The following is a 27,129-nucleotide window of genomic DNA, read 5'->3' on the forward strand; positions in this document are numbered from 1 at the left end:
CTATTGTTTAACATTGTCCTAGAAACACTAGCAGTAGCAATTAGAGAAGAAAAACAAATTGAAGGTATTAAAATAGGCAATGAGGAGACCAATCTATTTGCAAATGATATGCTGATCTACTTAAAGAAACCTAGACAATCAACCAAAAAGCTAGTAGAAATAATCAACTTTGGCAAGGTTGCATGATACAAAATAAATTCACATAAGTCATCAGTAATTTCTATATATTTCCAACACATCTCGGCAGCAAGAGTTAGAAAGAGAAATTCCATTTAAAATTTCCCTAGACAATAAAATACTTAGGAATCTATCTGCCAAGACAAACACAGGGATTATAGGGAAACAACCATAAAATACTTTCTACACAATTAAAACTAGTTCTAAACAACTGGAAAAACATTAACTGCTCATGGGTAGGATGAGCTAACATAATAAAAATGACAATCCTACACAAATTAATTTACTTATTTAGTGCCATACCTATCAAACTACCAAAAAACTTTTTTACTGAATTAGAAAAACGATAACAAAGTTCATTTTGAAGAACAAAAAATTCAAGGATATTCAGAGAAATCACGAAAAAAAAAATGCAAAGGAAGGAGGTCTTGCAGTCCCAGATCTCAAACTATACTATAAAGCAGTGGTCATCAAAACAATTTGGTACTGGCTAAGATTCAGAAAGGAGGATTAGTGGAATAGACTTGGAGTAAGTGATCTCAGCAAGACAGTCTATGATAAGCCCAAAGATCCCAGCTTTTGGGACCAAAATCCACTATTTGATAAAAACTGCTAGGAAAATTGGAAGACAGTATGGGAGAGATTAGGTTTGGATCAACATCTCACACCCTACACCAAGATAAACTCAGAATGGGTGAATGACTCGAATATAAAGAAGGAAACTATAAGTAAATTAGACAAACACAGAATCATATACTTGTCCGATCTTTGGAAAAGGAAAGAGTTTAAGACCAAGCAAGAGTTAGAAAAAAATCACACTGATTACATTAAATTATAAAGTTTTTGTACAAACAAAACTAATGCATCCAAAATTAGAAGGGAAGCAACAAATTGGGGAAAAAAATCTTTATAATAAAAACCTCTGAGAAAAGTCTAATTACTCAAATATATAAGGAGCTAAATCAGTTGTACAAAAAAAAAAAATCAAGTCATTCCCCAATTGATAAATGGGCAAGGGACATGAATAAGCAATTTTCAGATAAAGAAATCAAAACTATCAATAAGCACATGAAAAAGTGTTCTAAATCTCTGATTAGAGAAATGCATATCAAAACAGCTCTGAAGTACCACCTCAAACCTAGCAGATTGGCTAACATGACATCACAGGAAAGTAATATATGTTGGAGGGGATGTGACAAAATTGGGAAATTAATCCACTGCTGGAGGAATTGTGAATTAATCCAAACATTCTGGATGGCAATTTTCCCAAAAGGGCACTAAAAGACTACCTGCCCTTTGATCCAGCCATAGCACTGCTGGGTTTATCCCCAAAGAGATCATAAGGAAATAGAATTGTACAAAAATATTTATATCCACACTCTTTTGGTGGCAAAATACTGGGAAATGAGGGGATGCCCTCCAATTGGGGAATGGCTGAACAAATTGTGGTATCTCTTGGTGATGGAATACTATTGTGCTAAATGTAATAATGAACTGGAGGAATTCCAGATGAACTGGAACAGCCCCCAAGAATTGATGCAGACTGAAAGGAGCAGAACCAGGAGAATTTTATACACAGAGATGGATACACTGTGGTACAATCAAATGTAATGGACTTTTATACTAGCAGCAATGCAATGATCCAGGACAATTCTGCAGGACTTATGAGAAAGAACACTATCCACATCCAGAAAAATATCTGTGGGAATAGAAACACAGAAGAAACACAACTGCTTGATCTCGTGGGTTGATGAGGATATGATTGCGGATATAGACTCTAAACAATCACACTAGTGCAAATATCAATAATATGGAAATAGGTCTTGATCAATGACACATATAAAACCCAGTATATTTGCCCATCGGCTATGGGAGTGGGGGGGGGGAGGGAAGGGAAGAAAGAACATGAATCATGAAACCATGGAAAAATATTCTAAATTAATTAATTAAATAAATTTTCGAAAAACAATTAAAAATGATTCCCAGCTCCCACGTAATAGAGACCATGATTCTATTAAAACAGCCAGATTCAACAATCCATCAACAACAATTTATTAAATGCTTCCTACATGGCAGGTCCTGCTAGAACCTGGGAGAACAAAGGAAAAAGTGAAATAGTCCCCGCCCTCAAGGACTATACACTGCATATCATATTAGCTTTTTAGGGAAGGCTCTGTTTCATACTTATAATTCTTATTCACATTGGCATTGCAGCCCCCAAAAATCCTTAGGTCTTTTCCCATCAACTTTTCCTATTCTGGATTTATGCAAATTATTTTTCAGACCCAAGTGGGTATAGGACTTCACACTTAATTTTATTGAATTTCACTTCATTAGAATCATTGTGAATATTTCTTCCACCAACCCAGATCAGCCCCACCCCGATATGTCCTAGAATATAGTCTTTGTTAGGCACTATGTACACACACACACACACACACCCCAACACCATATACAATGGTCATGTCAGTTTGAAAAATGCTGCTTTTTTCTATCCTCACTTCAATTCTAACTTGATTTTAAATTCCATATCTCAGAAACTTTCCATAAGCCTTTCTACAAAAGCCATTCCCCAAGAACAAAGATTGAGATGAAATATCTCCTAAAATCATTGCTCCAAAGGCAAATAATTGGTAGTTCATTATACTAGTTTCAGGACTAACAGGCTTCCATTGGAACTGCCCTTAGCCTATGTGAAAGAGAAAAAATTAGTCCCAAGATATAAATACTATTATAGGATGGTCTCTCATAAAGGACCATTTCTTATTTCTTGATTTATGAGACCTAGTGCAGCATTGACTATTTCATTTGTAACTGGCATCATGGGCATTTATATATGGCTCATTAAAACAGTCAATCCAAATAAGACCAACCGTTTACTATAATAAAAGAGAAAAAGAGAAAGTAGAGACAGAGAGAATATAGCAGAGACTATGGGAAAATGCAATAGCCTTATGCACATGATGAAGGCATTTTTAATATCTGTCAAATGCTTCAGTAATAATACCTGTAGTACACAGGATGTTTTGTATTCTAAAATTTTTATTGGTGAATGCCCACCATATCCAGCAAGGTAGTACTCATTAAGTGTGAAGCAAGTACCAGAGGAAAAGAAACTCTCTTCTTTATTCTGCTTTATTCTGATCTTTATTAAAACAGCAAGCCTATCCATTCTTTTCCAACTGTCAAAGGATAATAATATTTGCTCCATTCTTTTCAGGTTGCTAGGAACTGCTGTGAATTCATATTGGTTAAGTACTTTGAGATAATCAGATTTTTTAAAATGCTAAGTCTAAAGTATAATTGAACAAGCTATCCATCAATTCAAGGCAGCAGCATAGCTGAATGGATTGAACTCCTAGACCATGAATTCTGAGCTTTGATCCAGACTTCCTATTTATGCTTCTTGACTCAAGGAAATATATTTCCTCTTGTCAGGTGATGAATCTACTAAAACAATCTTTGAAAAATCAGACATATTATATACAAAAGGTGTGATGGAATCCAGGTCTACATAAAACCATCAAACTAAATAAAAGTCCAAGAAAAGTGTGTTTTTTCACAATCTGAATAGAATTGACATTGCTAATCCAGTTATATTCATACATTTCTGATGTATTATTGTTATTTCCATCTTCATGATAGGAAGAAGAGATCAGATCTCTTCCAGCACATGGCAAACTTGTCAAGGACAAAGACAAATGAGCAAAACATATACTTTGATTGGTGTGTGTGTGTGTATATACATATATATATAAACATATGTATATATATTTCCATATATATAATAAAAATAAGTTATTGAGTTGTACTCTTTGGATTCTGTGATGACCCAGAAACCTCATCATTTTGAAAGATCACTTCAACCTTGGAATTTACAACTCTGAAGTACCTGATGAGCTCATCCCTCCGGTTGGATGGCTTCTCTCTGAAGTTCCCTTTGAGAAATCAACCAGCCAGCCACCTTTTGATTTCCCACTGAGCTGCTCTTTTTAGGACCTTTCCATCCCTCCCTCCAACCCCATGCTGAATAGCTTCTTCCCTCTTGCTCAATTCAGTTTCCTTTCATATATTATCTTCCTTCTTAGAATGTAAGCTCTTTGAGAACAGGGATGTTTTTTTCTTTTTGTTCATATTTGTATTCCAAGTACTTTGCACAGTATCTTTCATATAATAAAGACTTCATACATGCTCATCATTATGTTAGTATGATTCCAAAGCAATTCATCAGTTCAGTAAAATGTAGTCCAACTAACTGAAAAAAATGTATTCATGTAGAAATCTATGATATGAAGCTCTTCTCTGATTTTAATCTTCCTCATATGGAAAATAAAGACATTAATATTTGGATCATCTCCTTAAATTTTTGTTATGAGGAAATCACCATGTAAAGAACTGCTGTTGTTCATTCAACTCATTGCTGAAGCATTATGTAGCAGTATTTCTGTGGAATTCTCTGTTTATCACAATGTCGACATTTCGAAGAAAAAGTGCAATGCTAGTGTACTCAAAGTCCATTTAAATTATATGGTGTAAGGACAAAGATGCAAAACACATATATATATATATATGATAAAAACAGATTATTGTGTTATGTCAGCATGTTATCAAAATAACCGGTCAGTTTAGTGAACAATCTCAGCCCAACTAGTTGACATGGTTAAAATAAAACATTTGACTGATTAAAAAGATGTATTAACCACATTCTTTTTGCAAGGAATTGTGCTGGGGGATATTCTAGAGTTTGATTTTTTTTTTATTATATAATCCAAGAATTTAGATACCAATGGAGGTGGATGAAGGTCAGAACATGAATACAATTAAAGATAAATTTAATACAAGGAGGGATACAATGGAGGAAAAATGTTTAAGAAAATTTTAAGAGAAAGAACACTCAGCTGGAGAGAACAGAAGAAGCTTTCTGAAAGCCTTCTCTTTTTTTAAAGAGAGAATAAATTCTAGAAGGCTGAGATGAAAACCGAGGGCATTTCTGATATGAAGGGAAGCTTCTGCAAATGAACAGAGCTAAGAGATATCTGATCAAGTTGAGGAAAAGCTAGTAGTCTACTGGCTGGAACACAGAGTGCATGAAGGAGAATAATGTGAAATGAGGCTGAAAAGGTAAATTGGAAGCAATTTAGGTGACCCTAGTGAACTACTGAAGGGTGTTGAATAGGGGAGTTATAAGGTCAGATCTCTGCCTTGGGGAAGTGATTCTGCTAACTGTAGAATGGATAAACTGTTAAGGAGAAAGAGGCAAGAAGATGAGTGAGCAAGCTATGACAATTATATCGACAAAAGGTGAAATGGGGTGATGGCAGTGTGAGTGAAATGAAGGAAATGGATACAGGGGATATTGTAGAGTCAAAATGAAGATGTTAGGCACTGATTTGATTATATGAAGGCTCCAAGATTTCTCATGAGCCTTTGAGAATATTCATGCCATTAGTAAAATTCAGGAAAGATGGGTAAAGAACAGGAAAAATATCTTGATATAAGAAATGGAAAATCTGGGTTTGAGACTTGTACTTCTGAAACTTACTAGTTGTTTATGGACAAATAACTTAACTTGCAGTGAGGTACAGTGCTAAGATTTGCAGTTAGAGATTCTGATTTCCAACCCTAGCCCTGACCTTGGGCAAGTTACATATCTTTTGGATCTCAGCTTCTTCATCTGTAAAATGAGAAGGTTGAACTCAATGTTTGCTCTATTGAGAAATCTATGATTCTATGAAGTTCTCTAAATCTCAGTTTCTCCACATGTAAAATTAGTAAAAATAATACTTAGATTACCTACCTTAAAAGTTCATTATGAGGAAAGCTCTATATGAAAGATTGCTATTGTAACTGACCAAATTTTCATTTTTCAACTGGATGCTGTAGAGCATCATTGTTAGTGCCTGAGAATAATCCATTTCCACACAGTGTAAAAAAGAGACTTAGTTGACTGAGCACAGGAATAAAAATCAAGATATTGTTCTAATCTTATACTGCCAATAATTTGTTCTTTGACCTTAGGTGGGGAATTTCATCTCAGTTTGCTTATCTAGGAAATGAGAATAATGAGAATATCAGCCTACCCTCACAGGGATATTTTGAGTGTTATCATTCATAAAGTGCCATAGATTTCCCACTGAAATTGTGGGGTACAATGTTTGCCAAATCAGCCTCATCAAAAGCTGGGTTGATAATGGGGAAGACTTTACATAGCAGCATCCTCACTGATTTGCACAATTACAAAACATGTCTTGATTGCCATTACAAATCTGAAGCTAAGAAGTGATTCATGTTTCTTTGTGACAGGCCTCTCCTGCAATTGGCAAACTCACTTATCTGCTTATTAACTCTCCTTAAAGCTCCCATCCAACCTAAATCATAGAACTCTTGTGGGGATAACAATGGAGCTTCAATATTGTGAAATCCAGGGATGGTTATGCTAATGGATTTATTCCAAAAGGGTCCATGCCACCTCACATTTCATGAAACTTTACATTAAAGGTGAGTTTTATTGGTTCTACAGCAACAAAATTCCTCTGGGATCAAAAGCCCAAAACATAGTCACGTTATATTGAATTTTTCTTAATAGCAAATAATGAATGGTGCAGTAATAACAAGACTTGAAGATAATTATAAAATTAGAGGAAACATGGCAGCTGCCTTTAAACATCTGAAGAGCTGACAGAACGAGAGCAAACTACGTTGTTCTAAGCTAATGTTTTACAAAATGTTGCATGAAGACCTCTGGGATTCCTCCAAACCCTTTCAAGTTGTCCACAAGAGCAAAATTATTTTCATAACAATCTGAAATACATCATATTCCTGTTTGTTAAATATAGACAAAACCCACATAAACAAAAGATCTTTGGGAAGTCCTCAATAATTTTTAAGTTACAAAAAGGTTCTGAGAACAAAAAGTTTAAAAACACTGCTTTAGACATCAGAACTGGTGACCAATGGATGGGATTTGTCAAAAAAAAAAAAAACAGCAGATTTTTAACTTTCTCCTCATTTTTACCCCCTGGCTTCTCTGGCTTCCTTCAGATATCAGCTAAAGTCCCACCTTCTACAAGAAGCCTTTCTAGTCTTCCTTGATCTTGTCTTCTCTCTGAAAGTATCCCCAATTTATCTTGTATCTATCTTAGTTGTACCTAGTTATTTATGTGTGGCCTCCCCCATTAAACTGTGACCTCCTTAAGGGCAGGAAATGCTTTTTGCTTTTCTTTGAATCTTCACACTTAGCACAATATGTAATATATAGGAGGTGATTAATACATGCTTCCTTATTTGACGACTAGAGAATAAAAGAATTAGGAGAGGGAATGAATATCTCTTAACATTCTACTACATGCCAGGCACCATGCTAAGCACTTTACAAATATTTCATTTTATCCTCACAACAACCTAGGGAGGTAGCTGCTACAGTTATCCCTTCTACATCATAACTTTCCCCATCACAGTTATGATATATTATGAGTCAGTGTAAGAAGTTAAATGGGAACTGGGGAGGGGGATATGTTTTGTGGATGTCACAGACAACACAGAAAAGGTTTAGAAACTCAGAAATGCACCCTTCACCCAAAATTTACAATGAAGTACTGTAACATCCCAGAAAAGAAAAAGGGGAAAAAAAATCAGACTTCTTTTCTGGTAGGAAGGGAGGACCAAAAAAATTTAGATGGATTTTCCAAATCTCAGGGATGCTGGGTCACTACCTTCCTTGATATGAAAGTGATAACTGTATTATGATCTCCATTTTACAGTTGAAGTAAATGTTGCACAGAGGCTAAGTAAGATACCCAAGATCATACAACTATTAAGTGTCTAAAACTGAATTTGAATTCAGATCTTCCTGATTCCAGAACTAGTAACCTATTCGTTATACCATATACTGTCTAGCTACTGGTGGGGGACAGGGCAGAGAGATGATAGCAATCCTCACGAATTTAAATGGTGACCATATGGAAAGGGGGAAAAAAGATATAAGCTTGTGGTAAGGACAGAATTTGCAACAAAAGTGAAATGCACTACTTAGGAAACAAGCAGTTTTTCCCTCACTAGTGATCTTCCATCAGAGGCTACTTGTATATATTCTAGAGAGAATTCATTTTCAGTATGATCTCTGTATTCCTTTCCAATTCTAATGTAAGTTGAATCTCTTTTATTCTGTTCCATTCAACTAACACTATTTAAAACTGCTCCAAGATATCTTTAAATTTCCAGCTTCTATTCTATTCAAATCTTCCATTCTAGATGAGTCTCTTTTTAATACTTTCTACTCATATAATTACTCTCCTCCAAACAGTAAAGTGATTCTCAGCTCTAAGTATCTCTACTTGATTTGTATTTCATTCATACATATACATATCTTTCTCATGTTTTGTTTTTGTTCTTTGGAAATGGCCCTTATCTTTCTTTTCTTGTGTATCTTCCCAAATGGTGCTACACATACCATACAAATGATCAGTATATGTCACTTGCTAGTTATCTAATAATTCAGGAAAACAGGAACATAATTCTTTTTTCTTCTTTTTCTATCTCCTTTTTCTTTTGTTCCTCCTTTTCTTCTTTATCTTCCTTCTCCCCAAACACTTTTTAAACAGCTATTTGCATGCTGCCCAGTTCTAGCTACTAGACAGGGAGATTTAGATAGAGCTCCTGCCCTACTGAAACAAATAGGAATATAAATCCAGTACCTGCCAAGTGTGAGCTTTTAAGACAACAGAAGTATTTCTCAGATCTTGCTGTGTGTGCCAAAATATCTAATAATGTAATACAAAGCACATTTTAAAAAATGCATTAGGAACAAATGTATGATAGAAGAAATGTCAACAGTTACATAATAACTAATAGGATACATGCATTATTTTAATGCCTTTATAAAATTATCATTACTAATTTATCAAATTGGATTTTGTGTTTACTCAATTCATTATGTAGATCATGAGTATACATTATTTGTAGTGTGACAATGACTATGGAGGAAATGATCTTATTAAAAGACAATTTCTTAGGACAATCTAGGTTCTAATTCTGCCTTTGATACATAGTAGCTATGCAATTATATCAGTATAAAAGAGATCCAACTTGCTTCATGTATTTCTAGAGTTGGAAAGGAATAAAGAGTTTATACTTAAATAAAATTCAGACCTAGAGCATCTACAAGTAGCCTCTGATGGAAGATCTCTAGAAATGGTAAAACTTCTGGTTTCCTAGATAGTCCATTTGATTTTTGTTACAAATTTTGTCCTCATCAAAAGTTAAAATTGTTGGGGTTTGTTTAGTTGTTTTTTTTTTCAAATTTGAAACCTAGTTTGGCCCTCCGGGGCAAAACTGAACACATCTAATTCCTTTTCCATTGAATAACAACTTAAATTCTTGAGGATCTCTCTTCCCCCTACCCCAAGGGTAACTAGATGGAAGTGAATAGGTCAATAGTTTTGTAATCAGGAAGATTTAAATTCAAATTCAGCTTTAGACATTTAATAGTTGTATGATCTTGGGTATCTCACTTAGCCTCTGTCTGCAACATTTGCTTCAACTATAAAATGGGGATCATAATACAATTATCCCTTCCATAGAAAGGAAGGAAGGGGCCTGTTGTCCCTAAAATCTGAAAATTCATCTAAAATTTTTTCACCCTTCTTTCCTATCAGAAAAGTCTGAATGTTTTTCTTTTTCTTTTAAGAAAATAATCTTTAATTCAACTTGAGTTAGATATCTCCTTCCCATCATGCAAATCAGTAAGTCATCATTTTTATGGGAAAATAAATATAAAAGTTTGGTCCAATGACCCTAGGGTTAGGTAGACTCACAAGAACCAAGAGTTCAAAATTATTTTTATAATAATACTAAGATGTTATTTGCCCATTTAAATACTCTTTCCTATTCCAGTTATATATCTGTGTGAGACCAGATTTTCCTCATTTGTTTTAAGTAAAAGATCACATTGTAACAGGATGAATGCAAGAGCAGATGAGAAATTAGCCATTTTCCTATTAGTCAGACATTAAAAATATTTCCAAAAATATAAAAAACTATACTACTCTGCTTTTTTATTTTATAGAACAGTTATCTTTCATAAAGTGTGCTACTTATTTTAACACATTAAAATAACTTCTTTAAAGTGAATTAACAATCATTATAATACATTAGTTTGCATTTCTATTACTATAAATATCAATAAGTATAACCAGAAAGGGGCTAGACCCATCTTGATCTGGTTCATAAAAATCCCAAGAGCCCATTATTAAAAATTCAAGAAGAACATTTATAGTTGAGAAATAAACAAAGCTACCTATCAAATTTGAATTTCTTGGGGTTTTTTTATTCCTGTACTTTAAAAAGTGTTGGTGAAAATGTCAAAATGCAAATTAAATTTAAAAGTATGACATGTATACATTTTTTAGAAAGCCTATTGTTAAATATTATCAGCATACCACTATTTAAAACTTACATGAACAAAAGTTTTTAGGGGTCCTCAATAATTTCTAAGAATATAAAGAGTCCCTGAAACTAAAAAGTTTGAGAACTGTTGCTACGGACAAGTGAAAAATGTAATCTCTTTGCAGGAATGGATTGTAATTTCCCCAGAAGAACCACAAGAGGGAGTCTTGGTATGTTTGAAATGGATTTGAATTTCAAAGGATCAAAGTTTTATGTTGGTTTATGAAGAGTAATGAAAAGTAATAAGAAAAGAGGTAATGTAAGTTTTCAGCCTCACACTGAAGGATCTTTGAAATCACATTTAGCATTTTGAGAGAAACTCTGGCTCTTTCTCCATTGTCAAAAATGAATTTTTCAAATTGAATGAATATTTCTTTTGATATTTATTATGTTATTCTCATTAATAATAATTTTTAAATTGTTTAGACAATTTCTTTTGGAGGTACAAGAAGTTTAAAATATAAATATTTTGTTGTTATTCTTGTCTAATTGGATATAAAAAAGAAATAAACCATGAGAGGAATTCTGAAAATCACCTTTTTTCTCTTCATTTGGGAGTTCAGTTTGACTTTCCCATTCATTCAATACCCCATCTAATTCTATCCTGCCTCAGTCTCACCTCTCTTACTTCTATATACCATGCTACTCTCTGAACTTCAGTTCCCTTCTCTCTTTCTTTTTCGCTTCCCTCTTTATTCATATTTTTTCTATCTAGTTTACAAGAATCAGATTTTATTTTGTATTTGTCTTTTCTTTCTTATTTTGTAGTTACAAAGATGGCTACTATTTCAAAGGAAACCCTACAATACAGACATCTTATTAGATTGCAGAATAAGTGATTGATGAGTCTCCAAATGAAGAATGCTGGTCCCATTCAGGTGCATTTAGCTATTGCACTTCATGTAAATAAATGAAGGCATTAAGTTTGTTTAGACAACTTCACTCACCTAGCAAATATTGCTTTAAACAGAATCATAGGAGCAAGACTTTTTAAAAATTGTTTTTAAAGCAGTTTAGCATATTGTATTTATACTGATGCATGTCTATTGCCATTGTTATTTATTCAAATGTGGTGGTGGTGGTAAAATAAGTGGACAGAATGATTTCTATTTTTCTTCTGAAAAAAATTAATTAAAAAATTCTTATTTATATGTCACTCACAACTAAAAACTCATCCCTACTACAAAGATTAACAACTTCTTTCCCAAATCATAAAATGTTCAAAGGATGTAAACCAGAAAAAAAGAGATCTTATAATTTAGTAAAATTAATTGAAATGTGAAAGACCAGTCAATTAAACATTTATTAAATGACTACTATGAGCCAGTGCTAAGTACTATGGATACAAAAATAGGCAAATGACATTTCTTGCTCTCAAGAAACTTATATTCTGATGGAAATAGCCAGCAAACAAATATGTACAAACAAGCTATATCCAGGATAAGTAGGAAATAAGAGAGAAGGCATGGGACCAGCTAATTGGCCTCAGGTACTTTCTAGCTGTGTGACCCTAGACAAGTCACTTAAACTCCCATACTGCTCTTCTTCCATAGAACCAATACACAGTACCAACTCTAAGATAGAAGAGAAGGTTGTTGGGTTGTTGTTATTTTTTTAAAAGGAGAGGGGGATACTAAAATTAAGAAGAATTATGGTAGAAAAAAAAAGGGCAGGATTTTGAGTGATAGGATCTAAGTTCAAATCCTGCCACTTTAATCACTGTATTTACCTGATGGTAGACAAGTCATTGATCCTCAGTGAACCTTATTTGCCTCATCTTTAAAAAAGGAGAGGTTGAACTAAATGGCCTCTGAAGTCTCTTCCAGTTCTAAATTGGTGATCACATGATACTCTACTGTTTTTCACTATGTTAATATAGCATTGCATAGTGGTTAGAGTGCTTGACTTGGAGTTAAGAAGATAGGTTCAAATCCTATTAGATGGAGTCATGAGTAAATCATTTAACTTCTATTGGACTCAGTTTCCTTATCTGTAAAATAAGAAGAGTAGACAAGATAGAATCTGGCATCCCTTCCAGCTCCAGATTTATGATTTCTATGATCCATGGACCCACGATCTCATTGGTATAAATACTTCTTCCAACAGTGAAAGTTACAACTTATCTATTCTTTTTTTAGATAATTTTTGTCTGAACTTGTGATTTATTTTACCAATGTATATCAACAACTCAGGGAACCAAAACCATAAAAATTTTTCCCATAAAATATACAACTAGTATGTGTGGTAGGACTTAAAATCAGTTCTTCACTCCACAGTCAGCCCTATGTCCAACTGGACTGTTGCCTTTCAACCTCTCCATATCCTTCTTTTTACTTTCCATAGACAATACAATATAGTACAATAGAGCCCTAATACTGAATTTTTAATGTTTCAGCAACACAATCATAATTATTGTATCATCTCTTATTCTTTCTATACAACTGGCCCACTTCCTTTTTCCGTCATATATGTGCCCAACAGTATTTTAGTATTGTTTTTAGTTTCATTAGTACCATGCCACAGTCCACACATATTTGCCATGCCTTTTTCTATTGCATTTTAGATCATTTGCAATTTTACTCTTTTGAGACTGTAATGATTCATAACTATACAAAATCATTAGAGAATATCAAAAATGTCTAAAAAGATGGATTTTGGTGATAAGAAAGAGTTGGGGTTATTGAAAGTGCTGAAGAGTTTCCAAAGTGTAACCCAGCATTGTTGTTCATTTATTTCAGTCGTGTCTACCTCTTCATGACCCTAAATCAGGTTTTCTTGGCAAATATACTGACTTGTCATTTACTTCTCCAGTTAATTTTGCAGATAAGGAAATTGAGGTAAACACAATTACGTGACTTATCCAGGTTAATGTAGCTTGTAGGTGACTGAGGTCAGAGTTGAGCTCAGTTCTTCTTAACACCACACCCAGCAGTCTATCCATTGTACCACCTAATTACCCTTCAATGTGGCATATTTCCCTCTTATTCACTTCTGAGCCAAGATCATCTTCAGTTCCTATTTGAGAGGTACTGACTGTAAGACTAAATCAATATGGTATCCAACCGTATGCTATAATCTGGGCAATGTTTATTCTGCATCCACTTGATTTTGCCCCTGGAGATTGCTAGATCAATTTCTTTTGGGAACACCGAGGAAGTCCTATACTGTCCTATAGATTCATATAATCAGAATAACATTAGCAAAAGAAGTTTTTCAGTACCCACTCCTACTGTGTTTACTGTTTGTTGAATGCAGGGTAGGGGGGCTGAGGAAGAAGAACATTTGACTTGGTAAAGCAAATGAAGTCTTAATGACTTTTCCAAGAAGGTATCCCCTATAAGTGAAGACCATAAACTGCTCTTTGAGAAAGGTGAGAACAGACATATTTTTCTCAGACATCCTCTATCTATACCAGACCAGGGATAAAACAGGAAGTGTGCTCACCAAAGGTGTTCACCACTGTGGTGATATTCTGCACAAAGGCCCAATGATACACATATTTCCTAGAGATAGTGGGTGAAGTTCTTTGATTTGTTGGTCACTGGACAAAGGTACCTCACATTAAACATAGAATAACATGAATTCATGTTAATAGATTGCCCAGCACTCCCAACTCCCTTTGGCAATCCATTGCCAGCATTGAAGAAACAAAAAAGGATCACAGAACATTGAATCATTTTGTAATTTTTACCTATTTCGATTAATTATTTAATGATAGGACCTGATGATGACTTTCCATAGCAAAATTTAAACTTCCTAAAGAATGCCCCAACCTTCTGACTTTTTAAATGAGCTTTCAAAACTTAGCTGGACTTCTCAATGAACCAGTCTAGAGGAAGAACTCTCTTTTGATGAAACAATTATTCCCATTTTATAAATGAGTAAATTGAGGCTCAAATAGGTTAAGTGATTTATCCATTATTATTCAGCTGCTAACTGCTAATGTGAGATTCAAACTCAATTCCTCCCGACTCCACACCTAGCATTCAATCCTACATGCTTCCTCTAAGAGGCACTTTGCCTTTATGCATTTGTACATATATATTCATGTATTTCTACAATATATATAAATATATATGCATATAAAATAAAATGATAATTTAATGTTATGTAGTACTTACTTAAAACACTTGTGATATAATGTATCCTTATTAGCTGTTACGAAAAATTGGGCACACTAAATTATTCACAAAAAAAAATCCTTGCTATTATAAGAAATGACATTTTCAATTAAGCTGAACACAGCTAAATTATGACTTTAATTAAAAGGCATTTTCTGAGATGATACCAACATGTTTAAAATTTAATAAATTTTATGCTAGATGCTAATATCACTAAATGAACATCTCTGCAGCATGTACACTTTTTGAAAATAGGAAACATCTTTAACCTGTCTCAAGGAGTGTCCCAGATTCTTAGTGTAACATTTAGTTCAAACAGTAATTTTTCCCCCAATCAGATATTAACTTGCACCTGTTGCAGATGAAGAATTTGGTTTACATTCCTGGTTCACAATAATAGACTCTTTGGCACTGCGTCCACATTACTTGCATAAAAAGTAACTGGAGGAGTCTGAAAATTAAATGTAAAGCCTTTGGCCACAATGAATAGATTCTCATATAGATCAAGTGAACTCTTTTGGAAATGTTGCTCAAGAATAGAGGAGGCTCAGTGGCCTCTGTGAAGTGATTTGTTGGTCCTGCTCCAATCACCGGTAAATGTATGGAATGTACCATTACTCTTTATATCCTTTTCCAGTTGTCTTTTGAACAAGAAGTTGGCTGCCTAGACATAAACTACACTGTCAGACTGAAAGGTGATTTCTCAAAAATAAGCCTGAAATTGAGCAGAAAAAAGATTATTTGTGGTCTTCCACAGGCCCAGTCTCAACAGGTTTGGAAAAAGTCATTGGGACCTGTTCCTTCTCTCTTATTGATGAATAAGTCTTAATGTGATCATAGGGCCAATTCTGTAAGTATTTGAGTACTTATATTTTTGTTATTGTCATTTCATTTCAGTGATGTCTGACTCTTCATGATTCCTTTTGGGGGATTTTTTTGACACAGACTTCTTGGAGTGATTTGCCATTTCCTTCTCCAGTTCATTTTTCAGATGAGGAAACTTAAGCAAACAGGATTAAGTGACTTGCTCAGGGTCATACAACTAAAAAATATCTGAGTCAGATTTGAACTCATGAAGATGAGTCTTCCTGATTCCAAGTCCAGGGCTCTATCCACTGCTCCACCTAGCTGTCCCTAAGTATCTGAGTACTACCTGCAAAGGATTGTTCACAGAAACTAACAAAGTATTTAGAGGGTTATCTGTTCTCTCCAGAGATGGAGGAGGGGGGTGAAGATGTTCTCCCCTCTTGTATAAAGGTTAAAAAAAATGTCAAGGTCTTCTAGGATGCAATCTCTACAGGAACACAATTACATAGCAGTAATTTCTTGACCCACCTTAAGTACATTCCATATCCACTCTGAAAGACTACATTCTTTGTGGGCAGAGATTATGGTTTATTATTTTATCTTTGTAACCCCAGAAACTAGCACAGAACATTTTGTGGTACCTGAATATGGTACAATGGATTTTTAACTCTATTAAAAAGCACAAAGCATCATGTCCTAGACTGAATACCTAAGTGCTAATGGGGATGCAGGATGTTCCCACCTTGGATGGCTTCTCCTCCCCATCCCCCACATAATGTGACAAAGCAATTAAAATAATTTTTTTTTTACCTTGTACAAGTGTGTTATGATAAGCACTGGGAAATATGATTAAAAAGGCATTCTCAATCCCTGTGAAGACTATAATTTGTTAGGGCAGATAAAATATATAATCATACAAAAGAGAGCATGGAAAGGGGCAGCTGGGTAACATGGTGCAATAGAGTGTCAGACTTGGAGTCAAAAGCTGGCCTCAGACACTTTGTGGCTGTGTGACCCAGGGCAAGTTACTTAACCCTGTTTGCCTAAGTTTCCTCATTTGTAAAATGAACTGGAGAAGGAAATAGCAAACCACTGCAAGATCTTTGCCAAGAAAACTCCAAAAAGGGTCACAAAGAGTCAGACTCAAACTCAACTGTAAATGACTAAGCAACAACAGCATGGTAAGTACATGAGAAAAGAACAAAATTTTATTTCCTGCCATTAAAGTACTATTAATAGGACCTTTGTGTACTAGGATGAGTGAGTTCAGAGACTTGTCCTCTTCTAGAAGTCAGTCAGAGATTAGTAACACACCTTCCTTGATCAGTCATCAAGGTCTGGGGCATCTGGCTCCAAAGGAAATATCAGGAAGGACACAAAAGGCTTACAAGACAAACTAAAGGGTATGAGGTGGACCCTTCTAATTATTTTAATTTGCATTTACATTATTTTAAGTAATCTGCAGCATTTTTGTTATAATAAAAGGTTGTGTGGGAAGAAAGGTTAATGGGTGGTGATAGATATGTAAAAAAGAGCACTAATAAAATATTTTAAATGCACAGATGAAAAGAAAAGTGTAGGAGATAGTAATTTTGTTACTGTCTTGTTAAATTTAATTTAATACATTTATAGATAAGTTATTATATTAAATTTAATATTTATGTAAATTAATAAATTCAAGTATTATATCTGCTTCTTTAGAAAAATAACGTTTAGTTACTTCTGCAACTATTTGAGTTTGTTGATGATTGTTAAGTGCACAAAACAAAAGAAAATTTAAAAAAATTTCTAAAAGATAGTTCCACTTGTCAAGTAGTTTATAATCTAGTGCAGAGAAAAGATACACACCTGTGAGGTAATAAAGAAGATAGTGTAAAATAAGCTGTTGTATTGTGGGATATAGAGAATTGCCATTAATAATAGTACGTTTATGTAGTTCTTTAAGTTTTACAAAATGCTTTACAAAATCTCATCTTATTAAATTTTTCATGCTAGAGTAAGACACCAAATTTTCTCACTGTTATTTTTAGTCATCACTTCTTTTGCAATTGACTTTTTAAAAATTTCTCCTAATATCTAGTAAAGAGAATAGTGCTTTGTTTCTAAGATTACCAAAATCAAAATATATGGTCATTATAAGACAGAAAGTCTATATAAAACATGATGAATAGAGGGCTAGGTCTGGAGTCAGAAAGAGATGAGTTCAAAGCCTGTCTCTGACACTTACTTGCTGTGTAACCATGGATAAGTTACTGAAAATTTCAGTCACTCTCTAAAGTTATACATTAAATGTGAGTTGCAGATCTACAGCAGAAGAAGGAACTTTCACACCAGGAATTCCCCACACCAATAGATTCACAAAACCAGACCTCAAATATGGCATATCAAGAAGAACCTCCCCAGTTTTTCGAAAGATTCTGGTTATTTGACAACCTTACTTGAATTCTAATGCTAACTCTGTCAGGATCTCTATTATTTTGTGATTTATTATGTTTTTACTGATAGATCTATTACACTGTCAGAAAAGATATAATTTGGGCTTTGGTATCTTTTAAAGAAAGCTCAAATAGGTACAAATTCTAGTCCTCAGTGCTCATCTTAGTCAGGGTACATTTCATACAATAATAAATGCCACCCAAAGGCCAAACACAAGATTATTATTAGCTGTAATGATAACAATTTTCTTTAAATGCTGTGATTGAGACTACTACATAACCCAACCAACTGACATGTTGTAAGAATTTTATGCTTTATTTCAGAAAAACAATTTACTACTAGTGACGAATAACAGTGGGAACACTAGCACTACCTGTCTCATTCCTAATGAAGATTGATTCTCTGACTATGATAAGTAATATATTATATCCAAAAAGAGCTATGGTAATTTAAAACTAATTAGTGTCTTATAGTTATGAAAACTGTCACCCTCCAATCTCTTTCTGTTAATCTACTCAAAAATGCACAACTATCAACAGCCATGCAAAATCACAGTCACCCAATTAGTGCTGACCCCAACCTCAGGCTCCCAAGTCTCAGTGCCAAACCAGGCATTAATAAATCATGCTTCCTCATAAAGCTTTTCCATGACAGCCGACCTACTATGGACTACCAAAGAACAAAGACAATGCTTCTAAGAGAAAGTAATAAGGAAGAGTCAGAGAAATAGAAAGGGGATGTAGTTGAGTTATCAACAGCAGTCAGCAAAATTGAAAATGATCAATTCTAACAGAATAAGGGGATATCCATAATACAATGAAATGATTCCATGGAAGTTACATCTGAAGACCATTACTGATAATCAGCAGTCAGGATAGCTGCTAGCTAGCTAGCTACATACATACATACACATACATATATATAAAGAAGTTTCTCTCTCTCTCTCTCTCTCTCTCTCTCTCTCTCTCTCTCTCTCTCTCTCTCTCTCTCTCTCTCTCTCTCTCTCTCTCTCTCTCTCGCACATCCTTATGTCCAATAAGAAAATATACCATTCCAGAGTCCTGAATCCTGAATGATACATACTCTAGCTCCTGGTGAATACAAAACAGTCAGATCATTAGTTTAAAAGACTCTAAATGATCTGCATTTGTTGAAAGGCTTTCAAAATGGTATGCAGGTCTCTAACCAAGGTCTGTATAAGCTTTCTAAATCCATAAGTGTACTCTACAGTATTATCACAGACTAAGAGGCCTCCACTGCCAATACTATAATAATTGAGTCCTTTGTCCTAAGTCCTGGAGTGTTTTTTTTTAATTTTACAATATCTTCTTAAAGGATATTTAGACTCCCCACTGAAGCCTGGGCACAGATGACAGGAATTATTTTATAACTGCTACTTTCACTTGGCATCTATCCAGGAAATCTTAGTCCATTCCTATTATTCAAAATAACTTGAAACTTTTAATCTAGCTTTTTGCTATGATTTGATCTGTTAGAGTTGGCACAAGACAAAAAAACAAACATAGCTGCATTTAAATAAGTAGTCCTCTATAAGTAATGATCTAGTGGCATTTAGGCAAAGAGATTGGATGATAATTTTTTTTTATCCTCTAAAAAGAGCATCTGCCTCATGTAACAATGTAAATGTAAACACAATGATAAAAGTGAATACTATCATAAATCAGCAATGTTTCATACAAATACTCCAGAACTATGTTTTCTGAATTATAATGTCATTTAGTGGGAAAAGTAGTGGATTGACAATCTAGAGATTTTAGTTTTACATCTGACTTTGCCATAAATTAGTTCTATTTCTTTGGGCAAATCACTTTATTTTGGTGGGGCCTGAATTTCCACATCTACTAAATGAGGAAGATGAACATAGTACCTTCAATCTTTAATGTTCTTCGCTGTGAAGCTGAGATGGAAGTGAGTCACAGAATGCCCTCAATTCTTTCACAGGAAAAGAACTGGTAGAGTCAATGCTTGAACCCCTCTGAGAGAACCATTAGTGGGGGGGTTTTAATTACATTTTATTTTAAATCAACAAAATTGTGCCTTATCTTCTTCTCCCTTCCTCTCCTCCAAATAAGAAAGAAAAAAAATGCTTAATATAAACATGCATAGTCAAATAAAACAGATCCTTTCATTGACTATGACTCCCAAAAAAAGGCTCATTCTGCAATCTTAGTCCATCACTTCTCTATCAGGAAATGACTTGTTTGTTTTACCATCTCAGGAATCCTCATTTGTCATTCCTTTCACCAGAGTTTCTAAGTCTTTCAAAGTTGTTGTGTTTTTTTTTTTACAATATTGTTTTCACTACATAAACCATTTCCTGATTCTGCTCACTTGATTCTTCATCAATTCATAAAAGTCTACCCAGCTTCCTCTGAAATCATTCTCTTCCATCATTTCTTATAGCACAAATGTATTCCATATTTTTATTATTTACTTGAATGGTCCCTTTTGGTAGGTACCCCCTCAGTTTCCATTTATTTGCCCTTAAAAAAGAGCTGAGATATATCTATGTGTGTGTGTGTGTGCACATAATATGAATTCACATCCTTAAAGTATGATTTATTTAGAATTAATTCCTCCAATAATTTACCTTCCCTCTCACTCATTCCTGTCTCTTCTGTCTTCCCTTCTATTTCCCTATTAAGGGATATGTACATTTATGTATACAACAATAGGAAGAGGATGGATGGATATGGGTGTAGTTGGGTATGAGTATGAATTTTTCCCTCCTTGGATGAGAATGAAGTTCAAGTATCAACTGTCCCCCTCCTTTTTTCTTGCTTGTATAGACTTCTACTTGGGCAACCTGATTATGTGAGATCATTTTGCCTCTCCTTCACTCTTCTTACTGTCCCTCCACACACACTCATTCCTCCTCTCCTACATTTTCTTTCATTCTTTAAGATCATAAAACCATAACCAAACCTCTCCCAGATCTTCTAGTTAGATTGCCTTTATTACTTCAATGATGATGAGGTGCATCTTCCCCTATTAGATAACAAACAATTAATCCTAATGTAGTTCCTTATGATGACTCACATTTATCTTTTTGTGTTTCTCTTGACTCATGTTTGAACTTCAGAGTTTCTACACAGCTATGACCTTTTCATCAGGAATGCTTTTATTTCAGATCTACTTCCTACTCTTTATAGGATTATACTCTGTTTTGCTGGGTAAATTATTCTTAGCTATTAACCTATATCTTGTTCTAAGATCTCCACATCTTTAAAGCTATAAAATCACATGTAATCTTGACTGAGACTCTTGTCTTTCTGGCTTGTTAAGAGTATTTCTTTTTTACCTAGAAGCTCTGGATTTTAGATAAAATGATTCTGGGAATTTTCCTTCTGGTTTCTTTCTAGAGTTGACTAGTAAATTCTTTTTATTTCAACTTCATCCCCTGGTTCTAAGAGGTCTGGGTCATTTTCTTTTATGATTTCTTTATTCCAAGCTTTTTTAAAAATCACACTTCTCAGACATCCAAGGAGTCTTAACTTTTTTCGCTTCAATTCGTTTTCAAGGTCAGTTGTTCTTACTATAAAATAGTTTCCTTTTTTCAGTCTTTTAACTTTGTTTTTAATTATTTCTCATTATCTTATGGAGTCTTTAGCTTCTAAATTTCAGGGAGTTTATTGCTATATCAAATGGTTTATTTGTACCTCTAGAAGTAAGTTCTTAATTTTCTTTCTATATCTTTCTTATATATTTCTCACTTCTTTTCCTTTTCTCTAGTGTTCTCATTTGGTTTTCACAATCATTTATACCTCTTTTCTAGACTCATGTTTCATCTCTTTCAGGGCTTCTAGTTAAATTGTGCTTTGTTTTCCTTTGGAGCTTTGCTCATAAATATTTTGGAATCATTCTCTTCCTCTGTATGTCTTGATCATCCTTAGCACCATTATAGCTTTATATTAGTGGGATTTTCTGTTTTGTTTGTTTGCTCATTCTTCCAGTCTGTGTCCTCACTTCAGACATTATGTCAAGGCTAAGCTCTTCATAAGTTTGCAGGGGATATCTAAGTTGGTCCTGATGATGCTTTCTTGGAATATTGAGTGTTGTGCTGAGGCTTGGATAGCTTAGTCTGAAGATGTGTAAGCTCTTAGTACTTCCAAAAAAAAGTCTAATGCAGGTCAAAGGCTGCTGCCCTCATCTGAGCTCTACTCTACAAGTTCTTGACCTTAAGTATGAACAGCACAGCTATGGACTTGCTCTGGTTGGAATTTCAATATATTGCTGCTGGACTTAAGTCACTGTTAGCCTTTTGGAACCTGTTAGTTCAGAATAGAAGAAATGGGGGCTCACCTTTGGTATAGCATGTCTACCCTGGTTAATTTAATTCACTTCAGACTAAGCTGGAGAATGGAGCAAAGACCCTGCTCGACTCCTGCAGTCAAAACCACATAGTTGCCGATTACTTCTTAAACTTGGTTCTTGTTCAGAACACAAGTAAGGACTCAAAATCAGACCTCCTGGAACATCTCTGGGCACAGTTTCATTCTCCAGTCATCCTTGGATCTGTGTCCCTGAACTGGGTTGTGAGTCACAAAGCAGCCAAGTGATATCTATTCCTGTACAAAGTTGGACTTCTCTTTCCTAGACTTAGAAACACTTACCTCACTGTGCAGCTTTTTCCTGCACTAGACTTTCTATGACTATGAGCAATCATATAGGCCATAACTGCTTGTTGTATTCCCATTTTGATACTGCCCTATCTAGGAGAAATTACAGACATGTAGATAAGGACCTGCAGTGTTTAACAGGCAAGTTTAACAGGCAACATTCACTGAACATTACTTTGTGCTTCGCAATAAACAGTTTTCAGTTTACTAAACTGAAATTTGTATATTGTAGGATCTCTCCCCTCTTGGGTTTTATAATCTACTTTGGGCACAAAGATATACATAATGCAAGAAAACATGTGCTGTCTAGAATTTTAGCTTCTCAGTATAAGGTAAGCTCCTTGAATGCAAGGATTATTTTTTTCTTTAGTCTTTTTTATCCCAAATTAAGTCATCAAAGAATAAGTACTTAATGGATTTCTTATCAGATTAGATTAGGATAGTCCAATTATCAGCTATGATCAATATATTCATCTATGTTCCATGATAATGTATTTCAAGATTTCAATAGAAAATTAAATGCTAGCAATAATATCCCTCTAAAGGAGTAACTATGGAATTATTACTTATCATATACATATATACTTATTGTGTATAATAATTTTCCATTTGAAAACAACCTTAATTTTCTCTTTCTTTGGAAATTTCCCAAACTTCAACCATTCTAGGACCATTCATAATCCAAAATTTACCCTGAGACTGAGGCAGCATCTATGAGTGACAACAGAGTGCAAAAAAAGGTCATGTGAAAGAGATGAATGAGGCTTGATCTCACCTAGGAATTGTAAAATCATAGTAAATTTGAAGGTACAAGGAATCTTAGAGGTTCTCTCATTTAATCTCCTTTTTCTAATATTTCTTCCTATTTCATATAGTCATTTATTTCATTTGATCCATTCTATCTTTTGTAAAAAATAGACTCGAATACAGGACTACAATCCCCACAAGCCTTTGCTCCACTTCCCCAGAATGCCTTGTAATCTCACCTGGGCCGAGATTGAGAAGGTATTTAAGCTGATTCAAAGGCTTTTGAGGGTCTCTTGAGTCTTGGACTTCCGTTTGGGGCAGATGTGGCTTTTTTTCATAATGTAGGTGAGGTGGTGTCTAGGCCTCTCTATGGCCTGGACACGTGTTTCTTATCCTGTATTTTCTTTAATCCTTAATCTTCAATAAACCTCTAAAAAAATATAATACTCCTTGCAGAGAGAAACTAATTTCTACCTGCCTCAGATGCCTCAGTCTCCCCGTCTCCCCTAAATTTTAATCTTTACACTTTCAAGGAATATATTACAGTGAGTTTATCTTTTACAAATTTTTAAAAAATTAGACACAAAAAGGGTAAGTACTTTGTTCAAGGTTACACAAGAAATCAGTGACTCAGGTAGAATTCAAACACAGATCCTTTGGCTTCAAATATAGTTCATTTTCCATCATATCACACTGTATATTTCAAGGAAGAATATCCCATGCTGATAGAAAACAGTTCTAAAAAGTACATACTCTTGAAAACAAAAATCATATAAATGGAACAAAAGAAATTAAAGAAGTCCCTTTTATTTTTATTTTTTGAGCAAAGTAGATGTATAAATAGGTTTTATATATATATATATATATATATGGATATAGATGTGTGTTAATAAAAAATTTTGAATATGAGAAAGCATGGAATAATTTCCTATAAGTTAAGTTACTTTAAAATATTCAAGTACTGTATTAAAATAATTATCATATTTACTATTCACCAATAATCACACAAATTTAATCTAAATTGAGGTATTATTAGATATAATTAGATACAATTAGATAACTGTTTAGTGTCCAACTCTTTCATATTCTCTTCCTAAAAGTTACCTATATAGTAGAAATGTATAAAGGTAGCCCAAATACTTTTTTTTTTTCATTTTCATGTCTTGGTTGCATAGAATTACTGTATAGAAATTATGTGGGGTTTTTTTTAAAACCCTTACCCTTCTGTCTTAGAATTGATACTTATTGATACTTGCTCTGGTTGGAATTTCAATATATTGCTGCTGGACTTAAGTCACTGTTAGCCTTTTGGAACCTGTTAGTTCAGAATAGAAGAAATGGGGGCTCACCTTTGGTATAGCATGTCTACCCTGGTTCATTTAATTCACTTCAGACTAAGCTGGAGAATGGAGCAAAGACCCTGCTCGACTCCTGCAGTCAAGGCTAGGCAATTGATGTTAAATGAGTTACCCAGAGTCATACAGCTAAGGAGTAACTGAGGTCAAATTTGAACCCAGGACCTCCCATCTTCAGCCAGGGCTCTCTATCTACTGAGCCACCTAGCTGCCCCTCGAAATTATGTTTTAAAATTATTCATTCCTAGCCACTGATTGAAATACTTCATTAATTCTTCTATCAACCCTAAGAATTAATAGAATATATTTAACTTCATTGCTTTTACATGGGTACCTAAAAAAGCAAAATAGTGTTTTAAATGAGTACTCTCCTGATCCCATAGTAGAAGCATAGCAAACCAAGCTCTCAGGCTTATACAACGTGTCTAAAAGTCTTAGTTCATTCTTGACTTTAATAGCTTAAGACTTTAGGAATATGCTTCGTTAATAAGTAATGTTTCCCCCCCCTCATTCCCCAAAAATCCATACCTGAAAGGGAGAAGTCTCCTTTCTGGGTTTCACTTTCTCTAATTAGAAAGGCACCGTTCTGGTTTCCTGGGTACAGTAGTTGTTTTTCTGCATCTACTCGCTTGATTGAACCAAAGAACCACCTATAACAAGAGATAGGCACATTTTTAATTATCTAATAATATCTGCCTTTCAAAGAAGAAGATATTTAGTGAGAAGGAGTCTTGAAGCTTCCAATGTCTTCTGCAATCTTTATGAAATATGCCTACAAGGAATATTGGCAGTTTACCACATAGATGCTGAAGTTACTGAATTTAGGTGATTGAAAAAAAAAAAAAGGAGGTGTAGTTGCTATCAGGATTGTGGCTAAAGTCACAAAGTAGATAAAGTTTTCCTTCAGTGTAGCCTTCACTCCCTTTCTGGATCCTCCCCGGTATAGGGTACCCCCTCACTCTATTTTTCTTGATTTTCTCAGCTTCCTAATATAACAAAATAAACTATGTCAAAGTTTTCAAAGAAATTTTGGCTTCACAATATTGTCTATTTATATTAAAGTTGGAAGAGAGGTTAGAAATGAAATCCCTTTTCTAAATGAGGAAACTGAGACCTAAAGCTAGAGATGAATGAATGGAAAAGCACTATTAAGCACCTTACTATGTGCAAAGTATTATGCAAGGCACTAGTAATACAAATAGAGAAGTAAGAGAGTCCCTGGCATCAAGAAGCCCCGATTCCAATAGAGGAAATGACACATACAGGTTTGAGAGGCAAGTCACGTCATTACATTCTATTTAATGACATTGATACAGATAAAATTAATGCATTTATGATGTTGAACCATTTAATAGTGCTAAAGACTTTTGTCCAATTAATTTTCTTCCAGATATCTAATCACCATGGCTGATAAAGAGGCAAAGGACCCAATTTGTTAAGCTACATTTCCAAAAGGAAATGGTTCCCAGGATGATGGTTTCCAAAGATGGATTGGAAGCAGGTCTGGGGGCATAACTAATGTCCATAGCACTTGCTTGGCATTAGGTATTTGGGGGTTAAGAAACTTGGGGTCCTCCTCCCTAAGGTCTTCTCAGTAATGGCTGTAGGACTCTTAGAGGTCTGGGGGATACTCCTATTGCCAGAGCTCTTATGTCTAGGATCTTGAGATGAGAGTGGAATTGGAAGTAATTGGTGATGGTGATATGACTTGGCCTGATACATGTTTCTTTCTATTCCCTCCCTCAAGGTGCTCTACTACTAGTGTTGACTAATTAATAGCAACAGAATTTTCAAATCAAACCACATAGAATTTGGGCTCCTCTAATGTGATTTCTCAATCTGAAAATCATGACCCAGGGATGGTAAAAGGGAATCCTGAGGAGTTTGATTCAATTCAACAAAATTTATTAAGTACCTTCCATATTTGAATGATACCATGCAGTGAGATATGACCACAAATAAAATTGTCCTTGGTCTCATAGAGCTTACTAGTCATAAATGCCTCACCTAGACCTATTGCTGTACCATAGCTATATAGTCTGAGCTTAGATTAGTAGATGGCATATGGACCCATGAACTATTTGAGAAGATTCTCTATAATCCTTCACAGAACAAAATATGATAGTAATATTTTAGACAATTTATTTTTGTTGTTGTTGTTTGCATTAAATTTTCCAAGTGTATCCCTGTCTCCCTATCCTCCTCACACCAGAGAAGGTAGTATTTGACAACAAAATATATGTAAGTTATATCTTTCATGTTTCTACCTATGAGTTTTTTCTCTGGAAGCAGACATTCAGAAGTTATTTTTCAAACATTAGTTCTATAGTTATATATAATGTTCTCTTTGTTCTATTTACTTTTTTTTCATGATTTTGCATAGCTCCAAGCTTTTTTAATTAA

The 27,129-nt window shown here is 34.4% G+C and overlaps 1 protein-coding gene across 1 annotated transcript in view; it reads right to left on the bottom strand.

Moving 5' to 3' along the window:
- The window catches only part of FRK (fyn related Src family tyrosine kinase), a 155,708-nt gene that overhangs the window by 44,462 nt on the left and 84,117 nt on the right, over nucleotides 1–27,129 (bottom strand). Inside the window, exon 2 of the mRNA XM_001369045.5 lies at nucleotides 25,255–25,376. Coding sequence (XP_001369082.1) covers nucleotides 25,255–25,376 — 122 coding nt within the window. The remainder of the gene's footprint in view (nucleotides 1–25,254; nucleotides 25,377–27,129) is intronic.

The sequence above is a fragment of the Monodelphis domestica genome, chromosome 2 (assembly GCF_027887165.1).
Source record: "Monodelphis domestica isolate mMonDom1 chromosome 2, mMonDom1.pri, whole genome shotgun sequence".
Lineage (NCBI taxonomy): Eukaryota > Metazoa > Chordata > Mammalia > Didelphimorphia > Didelphidae > Monodelphis > Monodelphis domestica.